The following is a 26223-nucleotide window of genomic DNA, read 5'->3' on the forward strand; positions in this document are numbered from 1 at the left end:
CCTCTGTTGTGTCCTGATCTGCCCCCAGAGAGGTGGGGGTGGAATGAAGGTGGGGCAGGGAGAAGGACCCTCCCGCTGCAGATTCAAGTGGGGACCCCAGGCTCTTCGGCCCTGAGCATTGGGCCCCCTTTAGGAGCAGGCAGAAGTTAAAGCTGTAGCTGAAGCTAGAGGGGCCAGCCAGACCCCTCCCTCCCCAGCCAGGAGCGCTGGGGGTGGGGGAGGGCCTGCCAGGGCTTCAGCAGGATGAGGCCCCTGGGTCTGCCTGGGGCCACAGCACGTGCATCAGATGTGCACACGGGGGAGGGGGGACGGATGGGATGGGTGGGGCCTCCAGGGCCAGGGGCTGCCTGGTGAGGGCGGCCCCCACCCCCGGCCCTGGCCTGCCCTGGCCCTTCTACCAGGCCCTCCATCCCACCCCCCCCACCCCTTACCCTGGGACTTCACCCATGGCCAAGACCTGGTCCTACTCCGCGGTGACAGTGGCGGCAGCAGGGCCTTCTGGGGCGGCACCAGCAGTGTTGCCATCCTCTTGCAGCAGGAAGTTGTATTTGCCGAAGTCGTCATCCCGCGGGCACAGAAGCATGTCCTTGCGGGCCTTGGCCAGCTTCTGCTTCAGCACCTCACGCCGGTCCAGCCACTCGTTGAGCTCCTCCTGCCCGTGAGCGCAGCGGCACTTGTCCCCGTCGGGGCACGCCTTGCCCTTCTGGAGCCTGCGGGTGGCAGGGGGCTCACTGCCCAAGCCCTGCGCCCTGTCTGCCACGGGCTGCTGGGCCCGGGGCCGGCCGCTTAACCTCCCCCAAAAGAAGCCTCTCCTGGGGCAGCTTCAGTCATGCTGCAAGCTGGTGTGTCCCGGCCACCTCGAGGGACCGATCCGGGGCTGCCAAGTAGAGGTTTGGCCAGGGTCCACCCCAGTCCCGCAGGCCCCGTGTTCCCCACCTCCAGGAGCAGCCGTTTGCGGACGCACCACCCCTTGTGTGCCATGCCCAGGTCAAGGGGAGCCTGAGCTAGCCACGGCCCCCATTCCCCCAGGCCCGCCGCCGCCCGCCCACGGCGCTGCCCTCCCGCGAGCACCTGTCGCACAGCCGGAACTCGCCCATGGGGAAGCGGTAGGCCCAGCCGCTGGCGTCACTGTCGGACGTGAAGACCTTCTCCTTGTGCTTCTCGGACTGGATGTGCTGCTGCCACTGCTTCTTGCTGTTGCTGTTCTTGCCGCAGAGCCAGCAGTGGTAGCCCATCTGGGGGCAGAGGCTCCGTGGGTGCCCGCTCCTCACTCCCCTCCCGGGGGCTGATCCCCGCCCCGCTGCCCGTCCCCAGTCAGGCTGAGCGCAGCCCCAAGCACGCGTGGGGCGTTACCATGATGTCAGCATAGTCCGTGGGCATCTGGATCTGCTTCTCCCCTTCCCGGGAACTGATTGGGGTCCCTTCCCCCGGCTTGCCTGGGTTGTGTTTCTTCAGCCACATGTCATAGGTCTGCTGCATGTCCAGGACTGGTGGGAAATAGGGGACAGAGTGCGTGGTGCGGGGATGCTCCAGCCATTCTGCCCACGACACCTGCTGGGCTGGAGATCTAGGGGCGGCTCAGGCCCTGCCACTGGCTGCCTGGTCAACCTCAGACCAGAGAGGGCATGGCATGGTGGCAAGGTGCTCTGGGGCCTGCTGAAGAGCTGGGGTGTCCTGCAATGAGGGGACACAGGGCCCGGTCTCCGCCCTGCCCAGTCTGCCTGCTCACTCTTGTTGTCCTTCATGAACGTCCACATGTCCCTTTCCTCTGGGCTGTGTGCGAAGGAGCAGTTCCCCACGTACTGGCACTTGCGGCCGTTCTGTGCATGGATGCAGAGCTGTGGGGCAGGCAAGGGGAGCGGGGGCTGAGTCGGCTGGGTTGTGTCACTGTCCCAGCTGGAGGGGGAGCCCTCCTGGGGCCCCACAGTGCCCCCGTCTGAGGTCCCACTGCCACCCTGCACCCCCAGCACTCACGTCATATTGCTGCGGGAAGTTGCGAATGGATGGCAGTGGCCTCACCGACACCCATTTTCTCTTGGCCTTGGACATCACGAGAAGGACCCGTCGCTCCTTGGTCCAACTGCAGGGCACAGCAGGGGCCAGTCAGGGCAGAGTCTCAGGCTGTGTGGCCTCCACAGAGGGCCACAGCCCCCTCCCCCGTGGTGCTCAGGTGCCCTCTCACCAGTGCCGGGCCTTGGCACTGCAGTACTTGAGGTCTTTGTCAGGCTCTACCACCTGCCCGTTCCTCCAGCACTGGCCACACACAAACTTCATCTGCAGGTCAAAGGTGCTGGGCCCGTGTGTCCGCGGCGCTCCCTGTGGGCAGAGGGGCTGGTGAAGCCACAAGCACCAGGCTGAGTCCCTGAGGTCCCTCATGACGGTAGCCTCTGGGAGCAGTAGGGCTGCCCAGAGGCTTGGACTGGGCCACTCTTATCACCACTTCCTGGCGGGACGTGATCCCCCAACTCCATGAGCAAGGCCTGGGATGGGGCTCCTGACTCACAATCCAGTGCTCTCCACCTTAGCTGGCCAGTCCATATGGGCCTGCTCTGTGGAGGAGCTGGCATTTCTCTGGGCACAGCATGACCGCACACCTCCCTGCCTTTGCACATACTGTTCTCTCTTCCTGGAATGCCCTTTCTCCATTCATTAGGTTTGTTCTAGAAATTTTCAAAACTCAGCTTGAGCACTTCCTTCAGGAAGCCCTCCTGGAGCTCTCCAAAGTGGCAGCTGCCCATCCTCTGAGCTCCCACACTACCTAAACTTGATTGACTCACGAGGGCCAGGCCTGGTGGGGAGCACGGCCCAGAGGGTGGGAAGCCACCTGCAGCAGGTAGGGACAGAGGGGCCTGCGATGGGCACTGGACTGACTTCTGGGCAGCCCTGGACTCTCTAAGGCTCCACTGTGTTGATTCCATCCTCTGCCCCAGGCTCTCCTTTGCAGGCTGGAGGCCCTGCTCCTCTGCACCCCTGGGTCAGGGTGGGAGGCAAGAGGCGAGAACGGTGCCTCCGCAGCCTTGTCTTCTGCAGCCCAGCCATCCCTCCTGTGCGCCAGAGCGCCCCCATGCTCCCTGGAGTCTCAGACAGGGGGCCGCCCCTCCAGGCAGCATGCTGTCCTCCAGGCTGGCAGGTACACATCTCCTACCATGGGTGCACCTGTGTCCCTAGCACTGCCAAGCCCAAGGGTTCTGTCCTTGTGTGCTGACTGACCCTTGACCCAGTGCCGGAAGACTGCAGCCTGGCTCAGCCCCATGTCACACACACATTGTCCCAAAGGTGAGGGAAAACCACACCTTTATCACTGGGATGCTGTGTGCGGCAGGGCATGTGGCGAGCGTTCCTCGCTGCAGCCCTGGGGGGCAGGTGGGAGCACTCCCATCTGACAGGGCAGAAGCAGGGGCTCAGAGAGGTCACTAACCCACCCTCGGGTAAACGGCCCAAGGACAGGGACCTGGTGTGACGGGGTGCTCGTGCTTCTTTGGGGGACGGCACAGATGCTTCATTCTGGCGTCATAGTTGGCCCCACCCTGTGATGGCTAGGAAGCAAGACACCCATGCCTGGGTCGCCGCCAAGCCAGCACAGAAGCCCTGTTCCGGAGCCAGGCCTAAGGGTGGCATCTTGGTGGGGAGGGTTGGGCCTGGAAGCAAGAGGGGGTTGCAGCCTGTCACGGTACCCTTGGGCAGCAAGGCCTGCACCCAGTCCTAGGGACCCTGGCAGCAGCCCTTGGCAGGATGAAGTGGTCAGAGGGATGGGAGGTGGCAAGGACCAGTGTTCTCTCTAAAAGATGCTGCTGCAGGTCCAGCCTTGGCCCCTCACTGGTGCCCAGGTGCACTCCCAGCCAGGAGCAAAAATAAACCACATGGGAGAGGAATAGAGGAAGCGAGCAACCAGCAAGAGGGGAAGGAAAAAGGATCAGAAACAAGGGGGCTAAGGAGAGAGAGAGGGGACCTGAGGGTGCCGGGCAGCCCCATTGACCAGCCAGCCTGCCCTGCACCCTGGCTCCCTGCCCGCCCAGGCTGGCCTCAGGACAGCTGATCAGTGGGTGGGCCTGGCATGGTGAAGGGGTTGTCCCTCGAGTGCGGATGGCACAGAGGTGCCATATCACAGTCACCATCTTCTGCGCCCTGTGGCCACCCTCCCTGTCCCCACTGACATCTAAGTGACAACGAGCCCTACCTCCTGGGGCAGGTATGAGGATCAGGGAGGGCACAGGACCAGCGCAGAGCAGGGACTCAGCAAGCTGCAGTGCGGTCACCTCCTGGGAGTCTCACACCTCCCTTAGGAGACGCAGTCAGGACTATGGCCCCCATTTTATGGATGAGGAACCCTCAGAGGTGAAGGGTGTGGGGCAGAGTGAGCTCCAGACGAGACGCCAGACAACTGGGGATTTACTTCACCAGTGTGCGCCGGGGCAGGTCTGAGAATGCTCTGAGCGTCTGCCTCCCCACCTGCAACTGCCACAACACCACAGCTCCATCTTTGGGACCAGGGTGAGGATCAGGAGGGAGGGGGTGAAGGTCCGAGGAACACCAGGGTATTTCCATGGTCTCAAGTACCTCCCCAGAAGGTATTAATTACAAAGGGGAAAAATATAACTTCATAGTCGAGGCACCTTCTATCAAGTTATCGTCAGTAAAAGCGCAAACCGGATGATGTGCCTCCAGCAAGTGACCTGAGAAGAAGAGAGCACCATCCCCAGGCTTGAGGAACCATGGGACAAGGCCGGAGGGACGGGCCTTTTATAAAGCAAGAGGCTCTTCGCAAATGTTAAGGTCAGGAAAGACAAGAGAGACTGAGGAACTGCTCTGGATCAAACGAGGCCAAGGAGACACACTGGCGAAGGCAGTGTGTCACCTGGAATTTGGGAAGGGTCCGCAAAATCTGCAGAACGGTGCACCAGCGTTTGAGTCGTTACACCCATGTCAATTCTGTGATGGTGATTAAGGTCCTGTGGTTATTATGTAAAAGGGTGTCTTTACTTTTAGGAAAGACACACTCAAGTATTTAGGGGTGAGGGGGCATCATGTCTGCAACTTAGTCTCAAATGGTTCAGAAAACAATGTGTAGTTTCTGTACGTAAACGTGTATGAGCAGGCACACACACACGACAGAGTGAGTGCGGAATGCGGTAAAATGGTAACATCGGAGGAACCCAGGAAAGGGTGCACACCAGTTCTGTGTACCCTTCTTCCAATGTTCTGTTAAATCTGAAATTGTGTCTGAGCAAAGGCCTGAGGCCTGACCCCACGCCCGGTGCCAGCCCGGGGCCTTACCAAGCTGCTGCTGGCCTTTCCTGTGTGGGCCTCCATCTGCTGCCAATATTTCTTAGATTCCTGGACGATGTCTTCATGGGTCATGCCTGGTTTGGGGGTGGGGGGGAGCAGATATGGGTGTCCCTGAAGGAGCTCCGCGAGGAGAGGCAGGCACCCCTCAGGCCCAGGCGGAGGAGCCCTTCTCCAGTTGGGCTGCCACGGAAGGCGGTGGGCGCGGGGAGAGTGCCCGTTGTCTCCGGGCCTGTCCGTGACTCTGTGATCAGGACAGAGGCATGCTCCGGGTGGGAAAGTGCAGGAGATGCTGGCTCTGCAGCATGGCACGGTGACTCCACGACCCTATGCCACGGTCCCTGTGTCCTGGGCCAGCTGCTCAGCACCCTTCCTTGACCCCTGTCTCACTCAGTGGGGCCTCAAGCCTGACCCCTGCTTGGCAGACTCTAGCCCACTGGCTCTGAGGGCTCCGTGCCCGGCCCAGCCCGGCTCACCAGCTCACTGAGGGGCCATGTCTGCAAAGGGCACACACCAGGGTGGCCCCGACCCACCCAGCCTGACTGCTGACACCGAGCCCGCCCTCAGGGGTACAGCTCGGAGCCTCTTCCATGATGCGGTTCTCCCTCCTACCCACCGCCAGCCTTCTAGCCCTTTCCCAGAACTGATTTTGCTTTTGACCTTGTCCTACACATGTGGCTCCATGGCGGCCACTTGTCATCAGCCACTGACTCTGGGCCGGCCACTGCACCTGACATCCATTTTCTGGCTGATGATTCCCAAATAAACGTCTCCTGCCCAGACCTCTCCCATGAACTTCCAGGTGCCCATGTCCAGCTGTCTGCTCAACATCTCCACTCGAAGTCCAACAGGCAGCTGGAACTCCCCACCCCCAACACTGGGCCCAGGTGTGACCCCCACACCAGCCCCTCCCACAGCCCCAACTCCCCCCAGGACGTGGCAGTCCCAGTCTTCCAGTTGCTCTGGCCAAACTCCCTGCAGTGGGGAGAAGTGTGTCCTAGAACAGGTGGAGTGCCCGCTGTTACAGTGCGTACCCTGCCCTCACTCAGACATATCAGCCCTCGGAGAGCAAGGGCCCCCGTGGCTCCCGCTCAGTCCCTGACCCAGAGCAGCCGCTCTGTCCCGGTTAGGTGGCCGAGTGAATCACTTTTAACCTCCGCAGCTCTGACGGAGAGGACGGCGACCATTTCACAGATAAGCAAGCGGAGGCTCAGCGAGGGGGACCATGCAGGTAGCCAAGGGAGCAGAAGCCTGGCTCTGCCGGCCTCCGCCTGCTGCCCTGGCAGTGCCTGGAGAGGGAGAAACCCAGCCTCCTCCGAGCCTGGCAGCTCCCCGGGAGCACAGCCTGTGTGGTGTCGAGGCAGCACCGGCGCCTCCAGAGACGGCCCTGCAATGACCGCCCTCCTCTGCGCCCAGGGCCCTCTCCGCCTGCCACCGGGCAGCCCCTACCTGAGTACTGCTGCAGCAGCCAGACTTTGAGCTCGATGAAGCTGTGGGCGAAGTGGCAGCTGTCTTCCCGCAGGCAGCCGTAACGCACCTCGTGGCGGCACACGTCGAACTGGAAGTGCTCCTGGAACTGGCGGATCTTGGAGTACTTGAGAGAGGTGGAGCGGACGATGTGCACCAGGCACCTGGAGGGGCAGGGGGGCGGGCGCAATGAGGCCTGCAGCCCCCATTCCTGGTGGGGCCAGGCAAGCCTGCCTGAGGGTCCTACACTCAGGAGGCCCTGGGTTACAGTCCCAGCTGTGTGCCTCCCCCCGGTCTCGATTGGGGACAAGCTCAAAGACGGAGCTGCCGCAGGAGCAGGGCACCAGCTCCCAGGTGCTACTTGAGGCCGGGACAGGGAGCGCCCATGGGAGGGACAAGAGGCATTTCCCTCAGGATCCCCAGCCTGATGCTCCAGAGCCGGTCCTGTACTGAGCAATAATGACTGAGCACAGCCTCTGGGCCAGGAATTTTAGTTTTGCTCTCAGCAACCTTAGGAGACTTGGGATCCATCATCAGCTATACGGATGAGGGTCACAGTGGCCAGAGGACATAGAATAGGCCATTGACCAGGCTGGGATTTGGACCCAGATCTGTCTGACTCAGGGCCTAGGCTCTTTCACCTCCACTAGGGCAGAGAGAGCCAAGGGTGTCGGAGGGAGCAAAGGTGGGTGACTGACTCACCCAACCCCTCCCACTCACTGTCCAACACTGATGTCATGAGCGTGGAGGGCACCAGAGATGTGGCCTCCCACTTGCCTGATGGGTAAGCTACATACTTCCAAGCCTCAGCTTTCTCATCTGTACAACAGACAGTAATTCCGCCTGCTGGATCATTAAGATACCCAAGAGGACGCTTGGAATATAGATGCTCAATAAAGGCGGTTCTGTCTGTCTTTTCCAGGTGGATGCTGGATCTGACTCCCAAATTCTGCCCCTTGTCTTGACATCCTCTGTCCACCCTCTGGTCTCAGCTGATCCCCAGGCATCTGGGCTGCCCCAGGGGGTACCTGCACATGTCCCCACCCCTGGACCAGGCTGTGCGTCCCACTCACTTGTTGTTATAGAAGCTGTGCTTGGCAGCCAGGTTGGAGCAGACAGATGGAGAGTCCTTTGTGCCTTTGCTGATGATCCGGGGTTTACTGTCAAAGCAGATCTGCCCAGGGAGGGCACGGGCTGGGACCGGCATGGCCTCCCAGGGTGCGGGTGGACAGATGGGCCCCTGGCCCCTGACTCTGGCTCTAGCTCACAGATAACCTGGGCCTTGGCTCTCTTTGCTCCCGTCCCTCATTGGGCTGGGAGTTACCACGCCATGCCTAGGGCAGAGGTTACTCCATGCCTCTGAGCTTCAGTTTTCTTAGCTGTAAACTGGGGATCATCACACAGGGTCTGCCCCACAGGTCACTGTGAAGCTCACAAAGGACACAACAGGACAGCTGCAGGTGCTTTGTAAGGTACATACAGCTGTCCAGCCGGGAGCTGTGGTATCTGGGCTGCCTGCTCTGAGTGGGAGGGGGGTGCTGCTTGGGTGACAGATCGGGGCTGGGCTACTGCCAGGGACCCGGACCCGGAGCGCTCACTCCAGGGGGCTGCACCCTCACATGCTATGACTGTGTGGGAGGCAGGGCCCGCAGGGTCTTCTGTGACAGCTCTGCTGAGGGAATTAACCACAGCGTGGCGGGGCCAGCTGGACCAGGGCGGGGCCTCAGAGGGTCTGAGGCCGCTCCAGGGACAGGACGCAGGCTGGGCACATGCAGGGCAGGGGCAGGGAGGGGGAGAGGACACTGGAGCCGGCACAGCTGAACGAGGTGTGAGGAGGGAATGGGGACCTCAAGCACCTGGGGCCGCGCCTGGCCTGCGATGGTCGCAAGGAAAACGCAGGTGGGGTTATTTCTCTTTCCGGCCTCAGTTTCCAGCCCCAGACAACGAGGGGCTGGGCGGGATCGGGGCTCTCGCACAGCAGCAGCCTCTGAGCCTCACTTCCTAACAGTCCCAGGACCTAATGACTCTAGGGCCTGGCCTCCAAAACCCACAGGTTCCAGGGCTGACACCGCACGATGGGTGGAGTACGCCAGGGAGCCCCCTCCCCGGCCCTGTGTGTGCCACCGCCTGGGGTGCGGCAGGTGGGCGAGGCAGGCAGATGTGTACCTCGCAGAGGAAAGTGAAGATGCCTTGGTGCTCCTTAAGGAGCTTGGCGATGGTGAGGCTGCCGCGCTTGACGCCCCCCAGTGGGTCGAAGAGCAGGTCGCGGTTGAGGGTGCCCTTCCGCTCCTCGGTCCACACGTCGATCTCCTCCTGATGGTAGGCGAAGGTGCAGTTATCCCCGTACTTACAGTCCTGCTTGTTAATCATGTCTGCAAAGAGGCAACAGGACACACGTTCTGCCAGGTGGGACGGCGGCCCGCGGCGCCCCCACAACCACCGCTGTGGCCCGGGGGGGCCAGCAAGCCCCCGGCAGGGCTTGGGCTCATTTCCGACCCGTGGCGTGGCCTGCCCACCACGAGGCCTTGGGAGGGGTAGCCTGGCAGAGCTCAGGGAAGGTCCTTCCCAGGCCAGGCCCCCTCTTTGCTCTACACCTGGGTGGGTGCAGGTGTGGGTTTGCATCTCCATCTGCAAGCATGGCTGCCATCGGGCTCCACTACCCGGAGCTGGGAGGGTGTATGACGGTGGGTCAGAAGGGCGACAATATAAAGCCCTTAACAATACTTTGACTGCCAGGTGTTGCCCTGCAGGCTGCACCAAGATGCTTGGTTGAAGGACAGAAGAAAGCACGTAAGGTACACGATAACTGTCCATTACATTTCAACCAAATTGACATGGGACATAAGTGAGGACAATGAGTGCAGGATTTCTTTTTCTTTAAAATATTACTGCTATGTGCTTATTTTTCTCTTCTTCTCTATGTGTGGACCTTCGTTCTACCTTTTCAAGATACTTTGAGTATATATTTTTAAAGATTTTATTTATTTATTTTGAGAGAGAGGGGAAAGGAGGGAGAAAGAGAGGGAGAGAAACAGCTATCAGTGGCCTCACACACTCACATGGGGACCTGGCCCACAACCCAGGCACGTGCCCTGACTGGGAATCGAACTGGCAACCCTTTAGTCCGCATGCCAGTGCTCAATCCACTGAGCCACATCAGCGAGAGCAAGGATAATTTTTAAAAGCTAACATTTATCAAGCCCTTACTATGTACCTGTCCTAACGCTTCGCTAGCTCTCCGTGAGCTGACCCTCAGACTCTCCGTGAGCTGACCCCTGCACAGGCCACCCGCTCTAATGTAACACCCTGAATATTTCCACCTGTCTGCAGAGCCGGTCAGGGTGGCAGATGCCCCCCCTGATGTGGGGGTCGTCCTGGACGGGCCACACCTGCTCTGTCTACCTCTGCCTGCCTGCGGGGAGGGGCAGAGCAGCGGCCACCCACCTTTGCACAGGTAGTACGAGCCCACGAAGCTGGTCTTGGTGGGCCGGGGCCGGATCCGCTTCCAGGTCTGGTCCTCGGAGCTCCGGAGCCGGCCGAGCAGGACGTCCCGCTTGCACTTGTGCTCAAGGCCCTCGCGGTAGGTGTAGTCGCCCGCCCTGGGGCCTGTGGGTGCAGGGTGGGGAGGGACTGTGATTCTGGAAGCGCAACTGAAGGCGGTGCTGACGGGCCCAAGCTGTGGGAAGTGGCGCCCCTGCCTAAAAACCCGCCCCCCTCCCCGGGCCTCCCGCCACACCCTCCCCTGCCGTCTGCTCTCTGGGGCCTGGCCGAGGGAGCCAGAGCAGGTCAGTGTCTCCCCAGGGTGAAGCAGAAGGCGGTGCCTGGCCTAGAGCAGACCTCCACAGCACCCTCCCTTCTTTTCCTGCCCCGAAGGGCATTGCCCGGATTCATCCGCCCTCCCCGGCTCATTTTTCTCTTGGTTCTCTGACATCTGCTGACCAAGGGCCTCCCCTTCCCAGACAGTGGAGGGGGCTGATTTCCTTAGACAGCGAGGGGAAACGGCCCTTGGGGGGACCCCATGTGACGCGGCTGCCGGCAGCAGGTGTGCACTGGCTCCTGGGGCCTTTTCGGCCTCCTCAGTGCGGAGGGCAGCGGGCATGTGGCTCAGGGAGTCAGGCAAGGGAGAACTTCCTCATGGGCACAGCCATCCGACAAGATGGCCTTCCGCTCTGCGTCCCCACAGGTCCACGGGCACTCTGAGGGGGTGACTCTCAGTCAGGGCTGATAGGTATGCGGGGTGCATGTGGGGGAGATCATGCAGAGGGTGGATGACAGCAGCTGGATGCCCTCTGAGGTCCTGTCGACTCCAATACATTTGAGATGGAGAATTCTAGACTGCTAAGATTTTTAACCCTAGCATCCCGAGAGAATATTCTAAAATTTCAGGGCTGTGGGATCCTGACAAATGAAACACTGAGTCTTAGCGTCTAGAATTCTGAGATTCTAGGCATACTGAAAATGACCTACCATCTCCCTTGAATCTGGTTTGCAGCTGCCTCTGGACTCCGCATTCCGCAGCCAGACACCAGCCTCTGGGCTGCAGGGCGGCCAGGATACTCACCAGCAGTGCCGGCAGCGCCCCTCCCTGTCCCCTTGCCTTTCCAGCACTTCTGAAAGGCCCCCGACTCCCAATTAGAGCTCCGTCTGCTTGAAACCCTGAGGGGCTCCCATTCCCGCATTCCTCTTTGACTTGTACACTAGGATTCTACGCTCCTGAAATTCCCAGCAACTCTGAGCAGAGGGGCAGAGCCTGAGGGTGTGACATTACCTGTTTTGGGGTAGCAGAGCTGGCAGGCCTGCCTGAACTCGTGGGTGGCAGCCAGTGGGTTCTTGATGAGCAAGGCGGTGTTGGGCATGGAGGGCTCTGGCTGTGACAAGAGAAAGCTGGCCATCTTGGGCACTGGACGACGGCTGGAGCTACCAGGGCCAGCTTGGGCACCAGAAGTGGGGGCTCTATGATCCTCCCGTCCCCCACAAGAGCAGAACTGGAGCCTAGGACCCTCTTTCTTCCTCTACCCTCCCAGCTGGGGAGCTCCTTGTAAAACGATCCAAGATTCCAGAACATTAGGACTGAACCAGCCTAGTGGGGGTACATGGGTCAGTGACCTTGGCCTAGAACCTTGACTTGTGTAAAAGCCCAACATGAAAGCGGAGAAATGGGCGTGGCCCCAAACGCACATACTGGCCCCCAGCCTCTGTTTCCCAAGTCCCCACAGCATCAACAGATGGGGAAGAAGGCAAGACTAGGAGAGGTTAGGTGACTTTCCTGGGGCCACACAGCCAGTGTCCAGGCTGAGTTCAGGCTGCCTAACTCCTGGCCCAGTGCTCTCCTACACCCAGACCTGGCTGAGCCCCGAAATCAGGGGTCTTCCCAACCCTGGAGATGTGACTGAGCCCCTCCGAGCCTCAGCGCCCTCTCCTGCCAGACTCTCCCAGCACACAGCTCAGGGGGACGGGCTGGGAGAGACCGTCTCTGGCCCATCTGCTCCAGGGGGCCCTGCTTGAGGGAGGCGGCCCCTTGTTCCAGGCAGAGGGCTCACCCCGACTCTGGAGCCCACAACCACTTGCCCTCTACCCCCAGGAGGACATGTCATGCCTGGTCACCAATCCTCGCCAAGTCACTCACCGAGGGGGCTGGTTTCTGAGCGCCACTTGGCGGACGATGGTCCTGTGAGTTGGTGTCCTCTGGGCAAGAAGACACAGGGGGTCACCGCCCTGCTCTGTCCTCCGAGGACCTTTTCCTCCATATTTCTAACCCGGAGAAACCTCCCAGGCTACACAGCTTCTTCTATTCATGCTGATCCCCTAACACTAACCCCAGGGGGACACGGAAGCGTCCCAGCCTGAGCACATCCACCTGTGCCTACACCTTCAGCACCTCCGCTGTCCCCAGGAGAAAGCCGAAGGGCCTCAGCTTGGCTCCCAGGTTCTCTGAGACCAGCTCAGGTCTTGAAAGCCCCCAATCTGCCCTTCCGCCTACTCTGCTCACCTGCCTTGGGAGATGTCCCTCCGTCAAGCAGGCCTGGTCAAACCGCTCCCTCTGCTGCAGATGACCTCCTTTAAGAGGTGCATCACCCGCTCCTGGAAGCCTCCCTGGGCCCCCAGGCTGAGTGAAGCCTCTCTGTGCTCCCACAGCCCCGTGCATGTCCCGTATCCGGGAACTCTCTGGCCTAGGTCTGACTGTGGAAAGCTGGTCCCGTGAGGGCCCAGTGGGCCTATTTCCTCTCTGTGTCCCTGGCACCCTGCTCAGAGTGGTGCTGAAGGCGCCCATGGCCTGGCACCCCTTTCCCTAGCCTCAGGATCATGCCTGTGGGATCCCGCCAGCCTGGAGACACTGGGGCCCCGGGGGGGCTGGGCAGAGAGCAGAAGACCAGAAGTCTGGAGTCCTAGATGCCCCCAGCTCTGCTGTTTGATCATGAACAAGATGCCCGCCCCACAGTGCTGAGGGCTGCAGGAGATGCAAGGTCTTAGAGGACGTGGCCCTGTCGGTAATGGGGTGAAACAACCTGGGCTTTAAGGAAAAACAGAACTGCCACCCCAGCTCCCCTCTCCAGAGACTGGAAACTGTGACGGCACTTTGCAAACTGTCAAGAGGTGAAGGGTTACAGTGCAAACCCAGGCCTCACCCATGAAGGAGCCAGGCTTGTCCAGGGAGCTGCGGGTTGACCCGAAGCTGTCCAGGGCGTCCAGCCGGGTCTCTGAGTAGGGCAGCAGGTCCAGGGAGTCCAGGGCGGAGCCTGGGGGGTCGAGGGCGTCCAGCACAGAGGCAGCCAGCTTCTTGGAGGAGTCCATGACGAGGCCAAAGGAGGCAGGGGGCAGTGGGCTGGAGACGGGGATGGACCCCCCCACCACAGGTGGCAGCAGCGGGGTCCCACCAGGAAACACAGGTATCAGTTGGGGCAGCTCGCTGGGCACACCGCTGCCAGGCAGGCCACCCTGGACCAGAGACTGCAAGGTGGACACCAGAGGGGTCAGAGGAGAACTTGGGTGCCCGGGCCTGGGCACATTGGGCACTGGGGACAAGCCACCCCTCTGCGCCTCGGCCCCGGCCTGCTCCATGGGCAAACCGGGAATCTTTACCGCCCCTTCTGGCTGCATGTTCTACAGCTTCACGTTTCTGTCCCAAGCTGGTCCCTTCCCCCCACTGCCCAGGGCCTCGGTTTCCCCACCTGCGGCATGTAGGCAGGGCCTTCCCTCCACCCGCCGTGGGACATGAGGATGAATGTGAGGGGCCCCAGGCAGGAGAGGGAGTCAGGGGAGCAGGAGCATGGCGCTGCGGCTCACCAGGGAGTCCAGGAGGGTATCCAGCTCAGGACCGAAGACGTCCCCATCGGAGAGGTCATCCAGGCCCTCGGCGCCGGGCAGGGGCCTGCTGCTGCTGTCCAGGGGGGCCAGCAGGTCCAGGACGTGAGGGAACAGGGGCATCGCAGGGGTGGGGGGGAGGGGGGCCGGGGAGCCTCGCAGGTCCACGTAGCAGTCTGTGGGGGGGAGGGGTGGGGGGGCTCAGTAGCTGCTGAGGGTCCTGCTCGGTGGGAGTGGGGAGGTGTCCCAGGGCCCTGGGGTCCTCGTCCAACACCTCCCTCCTTTCCCCAGCGCCTGCTCAGAACCCGGCCTGCCCCGCTGGCCTGCCCCATTGGCAGAGGCTCAGTGACAGTAGAGGAAGGCCACCGCGGAGTGGCAGCAGGTCGTTCAATCCCACAATATGTCTTTGATGGGCCTGGCTCAGTGTCTGAATGTCCTACCTCTGCGGTAAGCTGTGTCCTCTCTAAGAGACACTTAAAGTGACCTTTTCTGGAAGCCAGCGAGAAAAAATGGGGAGAGGATGACCTTGAGAGGGGTGGACACCCAGTTGTGGGGCAGCAACGCTGGAGTGGAGGACATGGGGTCCAGCGCTACCCCACTGTGAGGCAGCCCTGGCTTGGGAGGGTTTCCCCCTCCCTGTGGGGAGTCTTCCCGAACCCACTATAGTTGCCTTCATGTTTCAGGGAGTCCCCAGGGAAGGGAGCCCTCAGGAGCTCATGTCTGCAGGGCTGGGACTGGGGCTGAGCCCTTCCCGGGCCCCATCTCCACCCGTCCCCTTGCGTGAGGGACACTACCTGTTTCGATGTCATCTATGGACCCCAAGCCATTGGAAGTTCCCTGTGAAGAGGAAGGACACACTGGGTCAGGCAGACGCAGGCTGGGAAGGCCGCGGTGCTCGGCGCTCAGGGTGTCTCCTGGGCCCACGCGGCTGGACACAGGGTCAAGCAGGCACCACAGTGCCACTCCCTGCGTCACCAGAGGCCCCTTCCCCAGCAACAGCCCCGGGCTGATTCTGTCCAGGTGGATCCCACTGCTGACCGAGAGCCGGGCAGAGCTTGCTCTTGGCCTTGCCAGCTTCCTCATCCTGTCTGGGCCCGTTTCCTTATACAGAAAGTGAGGACCACACAGTCACCCACTCCTAGGACTGTTACAAGGATGAAATCATCTGACGTCTGTACAGGGCTTAGAGCACTGCCTGACATACAGGATCTGCTTTAGGTGTCTGATAAAGGCCTAACGCGAAATTTTAAATCCAAGCTCTCAGGAGCCAGCCTGGGGGAACTGGGTGTCCCCGGTCCCCAGCGCCCGTATTCCGTCTCTGCACACGTGCCAGGCTCATGTCCGCATCGGGCCGTGGCCCGTCCTTCCTCGAGCCTGGCACGCCCTCCCCTGATGTGAGTCCCGCACGCTCCCGCCGAAGCCCTCCTCCCCAGGTGAGGCCTGGGCGACCGCGTCTCCTGTGCTGCCGCGGGGTCAGCAGGGGACCAGAGCTGTGGCTCAGCAGCAGCAGAAAGAGCAACAGGATGAACCAGGTGCTGCCTCACGCCAGGGCCAGTGCCAGGCCAGCACTCCACCCCGGCCAAGTTCAGCCCTGGGCCCAGGTCCCCTGCGAGGTGTCCCCCAGCACAGAGACGCCAGTCCTGAGAAGCTGCCACTCCCAGGGTGGAGGGGCTGTCTGGCCTGGGACCCGGTCCTGACCGCACGCCCTTGGCCTCACACTCCCGACCCTGCGCACAGAGCCCGCCCCCAGGCACGCAGCCGACACGTGCAGTCCCGGTCCCAGGGTGCGCTCGGCCATCACAGACACGCCGGGCAGACCACGGCCGTCATGCTGGTTCAGAACGGCTCTGCTCTCAATAAGGATATAAAATACTCGCTCAGTGCTGCCAAGGCCTCCCAGGCCCCACAGGACAAAGCCACCTTCACAGCCCCCTGTCCACCACCTAGCTCCAGCCCTCCTCGCGAGGTTCGTCTCTCCCTGCCCGTTTCCCACTAGTGACACTCGCTTAGCAACAAGGGTCTCCGGCAGGCGCTGTGCTCAGAGCGCTCCTGTATGACCCACTGGAATCCTACAGCCACCGCCAGTCGGCAGGTAGCAGCGCCTCTTTGAGAGACGGAGGGGCCACCTCACAATAGGGCTGTACTCAGGATCAGAACCCAAACACACCAAGCTGCAAGGCCCAGATTCTTCTGAGCCCCAGGGGGAGCACTGGCCTTGTGGGCTAGGCTTGGATTTCCCTGTCCTGCCTCTGGGCCTTTGCTCCAGCTGTTCCCCTGCTATTCCCTCCTCTCCACCTGCTTGAGTCCCACCAGCCTGGCTCCACGAAGTCCTCTCAGCCATGGCTGCCTCAGGCTCCGTCACAGTCCTCCTGCATCGTGCTCCTCACACCGCCAAGGGGCAGCTCCGGCACAGAGACCGTGCCTGCAGGGCCTGCCTGACTCCTGGGTCCTCAGTCCCCTGTGGGCACAGCCGTGCAGTCTCCGGGACTAGGCATACATGTGGAATGCGTGACTGCCTGGACGAATAGGACCCCTAGGCCAGAGTCCTACAGCGATCCCAGCAGCCCAGGGTCACACTCAGTGCATGTGGATTGCTTCCCGAAGGTCTGGCTATCTGGCTGTGTGAGCGTGTGCACCTGTGGTATGTGTGCAGATCCGGCTGTGTGTGTGTGCACCTGTGGTATGTGTGCAGATCCGGCTGTGTGTGTGTGTACCTGTGGTATGTGTGCAGATCGGGCTGTGTGTGTGTGTACCTGTGGTGTGTGTGCAGATCTGGCTGTGTATGTGTGTACGTGTGGTATGTGGGCAGATCTGGCTGTGTGTGTGTGTGTACGTGTGGTATGTGTGCAGACCTGGCTGTGTGTGTGTGTGTGTGTGTGTGCCTGCGCACGCACAGCTGGCGCACTGAGGCAGGATCTGACCTTGTCTTCTCCGCTGTGGAGTCCATTCTGCTTGGACTTCTCATAGATGCCCATCCCCATGACCGGCCCTGGCCTTTGTGCATATGGTGGGGGCCCCAGAAAAGTTCCATGGGTAGGTGGGTGGTTTGGCAGGGACTAGGCACCCAGTGCCACGCATGGCACCATCTGTGGTCTCGGCTCCAGACTCAGTGGACCCGGAAGGCTGGCCCTCTCGGAGCCGGGCATTCCACCCACATTTGCAATGGCCCTTTGGCCATGGTCATTCATTCAACAAATATCTTTTGGCAACAGCTATGCGTGCCCAGCGCAACACTGCATGCTATGAACAGGTGCTATATCACACACTCGCTCACTGGCCTGCGACGACTCTGGAGGCAAGTGTCTGTCCCAGGCTCCTGGAGGAGACCTGTGAGCCGGGCTGGAATGGGATGGGGCGTGAGCACCAAACCTGCTCAGGCACCGTGAGGTGGCTTCCCAGGCCTGCTCTCATTTCATCCATGAACCACCTGGGGACTGAGCACAACTGTCTCCATTTTACAGAGGGCACCCAAAGCTCAGACAGATGACATAATTTCCTCTCAGTCATGCCACCCGTGAGCAAAGACCAGACCCATCTACCCCAAAGTGGTGCCACGCAGAGGCACAGAACAGAGAAGCCCAGAGTCCCTGCTCTCGAACAAGCTTCTCATGAAGCCGAGGGCACACACACACACACACACACACACACACACACACACACACACATGCCATCCGGTGCATTCATAGGAGGCGGTGAGGGTGGAGAGGGAGGCAGGAACTAGATAGTGGAGGGGCCTGAAAGCCAGTCTAAAGGATCCGGATGTTGATTAACCACATTACTAGTAAACAGATACTTTATTAAGCACTGAGGGTTTCTAAGCCAGGAGAGCCCCCTAGGCCTGGCTGTCGGGATTCACCTTGCAGCAGTACTGGGGAACAGGAAGGGGTGTCTGGACAGTGTTGGGGCAACAAGAGAGGCCTAACATGACCTAGAAAAGTGGGATGTGGCCTGAACTGAGGCAGTCATTGGAGGAAGGAGTAGGGACAGCCCATCACATACCCAGCTAGGGTCACCCAAGAGTTGCCCTCTAACGCACTTCATGCTGATAACCACAGAAAACAAAAGGGCTCCAGGAATAAGGTAGGAGCCCCTGAGATCCGGGAACTCCAGATACGATCCACCTGAGTAACTCCCTGCCTCCCGTCCCCTCTGGGAGGACAAAAGAGCAGCGTGGCGCAGCCCCCTCCAGCCACCATGGCCTCCTGACTGTTCTCACACACTGGGCACCCCTGCCTCAGGGCCTTTGCACTAGCTGTTCCCTCGACTTGTTCCCTCCTTAGGGTTTATCCCTCATTTCCTTAGGTCTTTGCTCAAGTGTCTGCTTCTCACTGAGTTGTTCCCTGCTCACTGTTTAAATCTGCAACCCCCTCCCAATAGACCCAGCACTCCCCAGCCCCCTTCCCTGTAACACCGACCACTTTTTGTTTACCTTTCGTTTATCACTTTTTCTTCCCCAATTCAACTGCAAGTGCTACGAGGGTGGGGCTCTTTGGGTGTTTCTCTGCTTTATCCCCAGTGCCTAGATCAATTACTTATATGCTGGGCATATAGTACTCAATAATTATCTTCTGAATGAACAGAATCAATAGCTTCCCAACTTTCTTATAGTGAGAACACAGCCCCTCACCAGGCACTAGATGGTCTAGCTTCTAGCTACTGTTCCAGCCCCCCTGGGACTCTGCCTCCCCCCCATTGGTCCCTCCCACATGGGCCTTTGCACTTCCTGATCCTCTGTCTGGAATGCTATTTTTCCCCGTACAGCCTGCCCCGCCTATTCCTTAACCTTTGGGTCTCAGTTTAAAGGTCACTGATGCCCAGTCTAAGTCAAGCCTTCCATTTCCAATGGCCCACGGCTCCCCACGCTTTGGCTTTATAGCCTTCATCATGGTTTGTAGCCAGAGACAATCAGCTGGTGTCTATCTGCCCTGGACTGGGAGCTAGGGCAGGGCCCATACTTATTTGGTTCACCATGTACCTAGCCCCAGTGCCTGCCACATACTGGATAAACTCCAATGAGTCACCTAACGTCTCTGTGCCAGTTTCTCCTTTGTCATTGGGTAGAAACAATACCTCCCTCAAGGTATTGTTGTAAAATTATTTGGGATTGCTCATTCATCATTCATTCATTCACTGCTACGGTCTGAATGTTTATCCCTCCCCCCATTCATATGGGGGTTCGGAATCTAACCCCCAAAGTGATCATAGTATTAGAAGAGGCCTTTGGGAGGTGATTAGATCATGAGAGTGGGGTCCTCATGAATGGCTAGAGACCCCATTGAGATCCCTTGTCACTTCTGCCCTCTAAAGTTACAGCCAGAAGGTGCCAGCTATAAACCTGGAAGTGGGTCCTCACTAGATGCAAAATCTGATCTTGCACCTTCCAGTCTACAGAACCGAGAGATAACGGTCTGTTGTTTGTAAGCCACTGTCTATGGCACTGTGTTATAGCAGCCCGAACAGACTAAGACACTCACTTATTATTATATTTTAAACACTCAGTATATGCGAGGCCAATAGTTTCTGGTTATAAACCACGATGAGTGACGGTTACAAACAAGACGAGATCACATGTGCCTTCCTGCAGCCTGAGAGGTCCCCAGGGGCAAAGATACGCCTGCCTCCGCTCTGGCCCAGCAGCCCGCCCAGGGCTTGGAAGGGATTCCCGGGCATGTGCTGAGTGAATGAATGCAAGAGCTATAATGCTGTGTGACACTAGCCAAGTCCTCTGCCCACTCTGTGCCTCAGTCTCCCCTTATGTACAATGAGGAGGCAGGACACTGGCTCCAGCAGTACCCTCATAGCCAGTTCCTCATCTTCCAAAAAGCCTCAAAGTCCACCAAGCAGTTCCTGTGTGGGGAGTGGTGGGGGAGTCATGCGTGCGCTGAGCTCCGCGCCGCCCCCCCCACCCCCCCAGGACAAGGCCTGGGTGGTCTGGCCTTAGTCGCCCTTCCTTCTACTTCCTTATCCCTACCCTTCCTGCTGCCATTGTTTCCTTTCTCAGGGGCCCACAGGAGACCCCTGGTGGGTCCCTGCAGCGACCATTCCCACCACCAGCAGCCATAGCCTGTCCCACACTTTGCCTCTGTGGTCACAGAAGGCACCTCTTGGGAGGTGGAGCACTATGCATCCCAGAGCCATCAGTCACCCCTCTTCCCAGAGCAGGCGCCTGGCTAATAGCAGTGGGGACGAGGACAGACTGAGCCCAACCCTTCAGTCTGATGCCCCTGTACCTGCTGCCTGAGGCCCTTTATACCCCAGAGGGAATTCAAAGCTCTCCTGGTGGATGAACCACACAGGTTATTCCTGGAGGTGGGGAGGAGGGAGGCTTGGCGTCCTGGCCCCATCCTACCTGATCTGCCACACCAGCTGCAGTGCCGTTACTGAGCAGAGAAAAGGTTTCCAATTCCTGCCAGAGATTGGAGAGAGGTGGGAAGAGATGAAGATCCTGGAAAGATGCCAGGGCAGCAGAGGGGCCCCGACACAGGCGGCTGGGGTCCGTGGAGCCCCCCAAAGGCTCCCTGCCTCAGGCCGCCAGGGGTCACCTGCACTCTCTCTGGGTCGTCGTAGGGTGTTTTCTTCCTACAACCTTGACCTGAACAGAGGGATTCCAAGCACACACTCCTACTGTGTGCAGGCACTGCCGCCCCACTCTCTCATGTGATCCTCCCGAGGGCTTCTGAGGTGGGCATGATTATCCACCCCACGTCCCAGGTGCAGAAAAGAAGGCACAGAGAGAACTAACCTGCTCAAGGTCACAGAAGAGACTCTACAGCTATACCCTTTCTACGTGCAGCTTCCTGGCACACAGTAGGTGCCATAGAACACACATGGATTTGAACAAACAGGTACCAACATTTCAAATATGCGCCACACGGGTTATTTGAGGACATAAGGCTGAAGGACACCACTGTCAACTGAGGCCATCTCCGGGGTTGCTGAAGTCACTCAGGGCACGGGAGGGAGCAGGTTTTAACAGCTGGTGTCTAAGGTGAGTTGGAAGCTTTGGCTGTTCTTTCCTTTCCCTAAAGGTTCTGAAAGTCGTTCCAGGGCTTTCAGCCAAAGAGGGGGCCATCGCCTGCTGTCACTCCCTTCTGTCCCAGCCTGGCTCTGGCCGCCCTCACCTACTTCTCCCCAAGGCCCCTGGTCTCCCTCCTTAGGTCTCCCCATCTCCACCCCACCGCCCCCAGCATCCAGAGCCCACCTACCTGGGGCCTCTTATACGCCTTCCGTACTCGCAGCCCGAGCTTCTGAGCCAGCTCCTGACCAAGCTGAGTTACACTTTCATCCTGGGAGGGTAAGACACAGGGTGGGGCGGGTCAGTCTGCCTGGCTCATGCGGCTGGACTGCGGACACCTGTGCAGCCCCGCAAGGGGGGTCTGCAGTCACCCCCGGAAGCAAACTCTTGGGAGGGGACACCCCACTGGCTGCCCAGGTCACACTGCTAGAGCATGGTGGAGCTGGGACCAGAAACCCTTGCTTCTGTTTTTCGTTGTATGGGGTGGATGGAAAAGAAGTAATTGTTATTTATTTTGATATTGTCTTTTGTTTTCATAATTTAGCAAGTATCACTATGGAAGTTGAAATCTGACAGAGCAGGTGCTCCCCTGGTCACCCTCCTGGGCTCCTCCCCGGAGGGAGCACGGCTTGTTGGTCTGATGTGTGTGTTCCCTGCAGAGCTTTCCCAGGGATTCACAGACGTGCACCTGGACCTATAAAGAATGCTCACTTTTTCTCTGGGGATTTTCCCTTTTCTTTCCTAAGTGGGATCATATTATACCAATTGTTCTACAGCTTGCTTCTTTCACCAAACAACGCCCTAGAACTTTCTGCCAGCCATGTGCGGCGCACAGGCCCAGAGCAGCGAGGACACGTGAAGTGCAGAGTGTGCCTGGCCCTCGGTTAGTGCTCAGAAACAGCACCCTGCCCTCCCTCCTCCCTCCCTCCATGTCTGCATCACTGTACGCGTACCAGGTGCCAGACACAAGCTGGGAACACCAGTCGCAGGGCAGGCGGGGCCCAGGACACATGGGGGTTCCAGTCTCGTAGGGGAGGCCAATCGGTAAACAACAAAATGGCGCCTGAGGTCTGGGCAACGAAGGGGCCATGGGGATGCTGTGACATCCTGGGCACCTGGCACCTCCCACCTCACTGAGGAGCTCCTGGAGCCCCACGGCCAGGCTCTGGGGTCTTCTCTGGTCCTGCTGCCCAGCATGAAGCAGGGTTCAATTAGTACTTGCCCCAAAAGACTAGAAAATGGGAGAATTCTCCAACTCAGAGTCTGAAGCCCTCATCTGGGTACTTCCCACAGGTGAGTTATCAGCCCCTGCTGAGCTATATGGAGGGGTAAAAGCCATGTGCCCTCCCAGGAGTGGGCAGCCGTAACAGCTGGATGTGGACTTGCTGTGAATGCTGGAAAAAGCTGTATGGATGGGGGGCAACTGTCATAAGAAAAGTTCTCATTGTGAACTAAATTGACTTGAGGAAGCAAGAATAATAAGAAAGAAAAAATGGAACAATAGTGAATGTTCTCTGAACACTTACTGTGTCTGGCCATCATGCCAACTCCCTTGTGTATGACTTTCTGATTCCATCCTCAGCGCAGCCCTATGATGCATGGTTTGTCATCACCCCCATTTTACTGGGGTGCAAACCAAGGCTCAGAGAGGTTAAGCCATGTGTTTAAGGTCAAAGAGCTAGTAGGCAACAGACTCAAGATTAGGACCCAAACCCGGGCCACCTCTCCGGCACGGATGTCCTTGACCATTGTGCACATGACTTCCTCTCTGCTCTGCTCGCCCAAATCCTTCTTGCTTCTTCCAGGCCCACTCAGGCGCCACCTCCTTCAGGGAGTCCTCCAGGATCCTGGCCACTCCTGAGTCCTCTCCACCCTCCTGGGAAGCATTTACCTATCCCCAAACCCTTTCACAACCATTATTTCAGGGACTAAAGTAGAATAGACATTATATAGGCATGGAAGTGACATGCAGAGAAAGGGAGCGCTTTGTCCAAGTTCACGCCAGGGGTCAATGGTGGAGCCCAGCCTAGACGCCAGGGATGTTTCCACTTGTCTCCTAGTAGACTGGGGGTCCCCGAAAGGCACAGATCTGGGCTGTAAATACTTGTTAAGTAGATGAATAAATGAGGAGAGGGTGCATTGGCTGCGGCAAGCAAGGCTCTCCGTAGATCAGTTCCCATGGTCTCTTCCTCACCTAATGACAGCCTGCACATCAGGACCGGCGCATGTGGCACCCCTGCTAGTCTCCCTGCAGCCCTCTACTCCGCGCTCAGTTAGGAGCACCGACGGAGACCCAGGCTGCCCAGGTTCAAACCTTAGCTCTGCCGCCCCCTAGCAGCGACGCTGGGGAAGTTCCTCTATCCTTTCTCCATCTTTAAACCGGGGATAATTGTATCTACCGCAAGGGCTGTTGCTTGCAAGTGAGCCAGTACCATGTACCGTTAGCAATGCCCGGCACACAATCAGAGCTCTGTGTTAATCAGGGTGTCTGTGACTCCACGTGACAGAGAAAACCGAGGCTCGGAAAGCCGGCGGCGCGGCGCGCGGGGCCACTCACGTGCGGCAGGGCGAGCGAGCAGCGGCTGCTGCACTCGTAGGCCTCCTTGTGGCGTCCCAGCTCGCTGAGCGCGCGCGCCTTGCGGAACAGCGCGCGGACGTTGTCGCCGTCCAGGCCCAGCGCCTTCTCGCTGTCCTCCAGCGCCTTCTCGTACAGGCCCTGCCGGAGAGGGGCGGGCGCTCCGCGTCAGCGCGCGCTCCCCTCCACGGAGGACCAGCCTCCCTTCCCTGCGGGGATGGAGGAGGCGGGGAACCCGGCTCCGCGGGCTCACACTCCGGTCAAGGGCGTCCAGGGGTTCAGCGGAAGGGGCTGCCCTGGGCACTGTCAGGACACGGGGGTGGGGGCGGGGGGGCTTCACACATGGCTCTTCTGTGTCTGCCTTCGGTTCAGAACGCCGTGGGAGGAGAACAATAAAGGCGCGTTTGCGAGGAAGGGAAGCCGCGAAGGCGGCCAGCGGCCAGCACCGAGTGTGAGCAGGCGCCCGGCAGACCCGCTCTCCAGAGCAGCAGCTGCGGGCCGCGGAGGTCGCGCGGGAGCCTCTGCAGGGCCCCCCTCTGCGCAGCCTCCCGCAGGGCCGGCAGGAGGAGGCCAGAGCGCTCAGGAGAGGGAGGACCGGGAAGCGTGGAGAGAGAAGGGAGGCCGCGCTGGGAAACGAGGAGTCCCGGAGGGAGGAGCAGGAGAGGCCAGAGGTTCGCAGAAACAGGCCGCGCGAGGAGAAGAGGTTCTCAGCCCCGACTGCCCACAGGCTCCTGCCGGGGCCCAGCCCACCCCGAGATGCTAACTGAACCCCTCTGGAATAGGCCGCAGGCATCAGTATCATTTTTAAAAATCGTGTGCTATATTAGTACTCTACAAGCTTTCCAGGTAAATCTGTGCAGCAGGGTTGGGGGCCAGGGGAGGAGATGGTGCAGAGGCTCCCCGGGGATGGGTTCCGCTGGGCTCGGCATCTGGGGAGACGGTGGGCGGGGCCGGGGCTGGGGGGCAGGGCGGGCCCAGGCTCACCATGGTGAAGTAGCAGGCGGCCCTGTTGACATGCAGCTTGCACAGCAGCTCCCGGGGCAGGGCCACCTGGTCCGAGGCCGCGTAGTCGGCCACATTCAGCCCTTCCATGTACTGCACCAGCGCCTGCTTGTAGTCCTTCTCCCGGAACAGGTCATTGCCCTCGGCAAACAGGTTCTGCACCAGCTTGAGCAGAAAGGCCTGCCAAGGCGTGGGGTGCAGAGGCGGCTCAGAGGGCTCCCTCCATCCAGCCCCTGCCCGCGCACCTGGCCCCCACACTCACCTCTTCTGGACACCCCTGCCCTTTGCCTTCCCCCAGCCGGCAGGTGACACTCACCTCATATTCTTCTTGCTTTAGGGGTAGTGTCGACCTAGCAGGAAAAGGAAAGGAACATGAGGTCTGGGCGGGCCGCAGGGAGGCCCAGGAGCCAGAGCCACACAGGCCGACAATCATGCCTGGAGCGGGTTCCTCCAGCTCGGACCTCAGATGTCAACTCATGGATCGGGGGAGCGGACAGCAGTTTTTTCTCCCTAAATCATCACCATGCTGGCCTTCATTTTGCATGAAAGGGTCGGAGGAAGGCCTTGCATGTGCCCTGGGGCCCGACAGCCAGGCTTTCCCAGGCACAGATGCCAAGAGCGAGAGCAGACCAGCTCAGCTCGAGCCGGCTGTCCTGGAAGGGAAGCAGCTGGAGGAGGAGACCAGTTGGGAGGAGGGCTTCCTCTTCAACAAGTCACAGCCTGTCCTACAAGTCACAGCACCTGGTGTTTAAGGCCCTCCACAAGCCAGTGCCAACCCACCTGTCCAAATCCCCTTATGTATCCTATAATGCTCTGTGCCCAGAGGTGCCCACCAAATGTTTGTTAAGCACCTAAAGTCTGTGTGTGGGAAAACAGTGATTCTACAAAGAGCAAGTCCTACTGTGTCATCTTGCAAAGTGGTTCCTGGAGGTTGCCCTATTGCTAAACTTCTTGCGACTCCCCTTTGGAAAGGAGAAACAGGACACAGAGCTAACAGTTCCTGCAGGTGCAATGATCCCGTGAGGGAAGTGGCATTACGCTCTCCATTTCACAGGAACAGAGACCATCCAGGAAGCAGGGGGACCTGGATGTGGGCTCGTTGCTACAACACCACGGAAATCAGTGACTTCTTACAAAAGGCAGTATTCTCCAGGCTAACCCTGTTCACCAGACTGACCTCAGCTTTCTCATCTGTAAAAGGAGACAAGACTACCTGTTTCCTGGGCTGTTGTGAAGACCAGAACAATGATGGATGGGAAGGGCCCAGCACAGAGCCTGAAAGATGTGCCCGTTAATCAGGAACTATTGATTTAGCATACGATGTGCACAGGCAAGCCGGAGAATTAACGAGCATTTGTAGACAGTGGGGATAAAATGGTACGCTGGACAAGACCGAAGGGTACCCAGGGTTAGGGAGCGCACACGTGTGGAGGGTTCGTGGTTCACATGTGGGGTTCACAGATCCACCTCCGAGCCCCTGACATGCCAGCCCCTTCCTAGTACATCCCACCACCTCACTCCCCAACACATGTGGGACCCCGGACAGCAATGGGTCAGTGAGCAAGAAAAGGGGGGCCGG

The 26223-nt window shown here is 59.4% G+C and overlaps 1 protein-coding gene across 3 annotated transcripts in view; it reads right to left on the reverse strand.

Moving 5' to 3' along the window:
- Window positions 1-405: 405 nt before the first annotated feature.
- The window catches only part of ZC3H7B (zinc finger CCCH-type containing 7B), a 37217-nt gene continuing 11399 nt past the window's right edge, over window positions 406-26223 (reverse strand). For 2 of the 3 annotated variants that reach the window (XM_090272367.1, XM_090272366.1), the window contains exons 3-23: window positions 24961-24994; window positions 24627-24824; window positions 23625-23783; window positions 21258-21338; window positions 20402-20458; window positions 14847-14889; window positions 14035-14228; window positions 13377-13698; window positions 12377-12435; window positions 11519-11618; window positions 10195-10356; window positions 8917-9122; window positions 7824-7924; window positions 6733-6914; window positions 5275-5360; window positions 2183-2316; window positions 1975-2080; window positions 1730-1838; window positions 1354-1487; window positions 1072-1235; window positions 406-710 (exon numbers count right to left, since the gene is read on the reverse strand). In XM_090272367.1, coding sequence (XP_090128493.1) covers window positions 464-710; window positions 1072-1235; window positions 1354-1487; window positions 1730-1838; window positions 1975-2080; window positions 2183-2316; window positions 5275-5360; window positions 6733-6914; window positions 7824-7924; window positions 8917-9122; window positions 10195-10356; window positions 11519-11618; window positions 12377-12435; window positions 13377-13698; window positions 14035-14228; window positions 14847-14889; window positions 20402-20458; window positions 21258-21338; window positions 23625-23783; window positions 24627-24824; window positions 24961-24994 — 2878 coding nt within the window. In that variant the 3' untranslated portion in view covers window positions 406-463. The remainder of the gene's footprint in view (window positions 711-1071; window positions 1236-1353; window positions 1488-1729; window positions 1839-1974; window positions 2081-2182; window positions 2317-5274; window positions 5361-6732; window positions 6915-7823; window positions 7925-8916; window positions 9123-10194; window positions 10357-11518; window positions 11619-12376; window positions 12436-13376; window positions 13699-14034; window positions 14229-14846; window positions 14890-20401; window positions 20459-21257; window positions 21339-23624; window positions 23784-24626; window positions 24825-24960; window positions 24995-26223) is intronic. The other variant, XM_090272368.1, reaches the window with a different exon arrangement.

Source organism: Furipterus horrens, unplaced genomic scaffold, assembly GCF_987537825.1.
Source record: "Furipterus horrens unplaced genomic scaffold, mFurHor1.1.pri manual_scaffold_4, whole genome shotgun sequence".
NCBI classification, from domain to species: Eukaryota; Metazoa; Chordata; class Mammalia; order Chiroptera; family Furipteridae; genus Furipterus; species Furipterus horrens.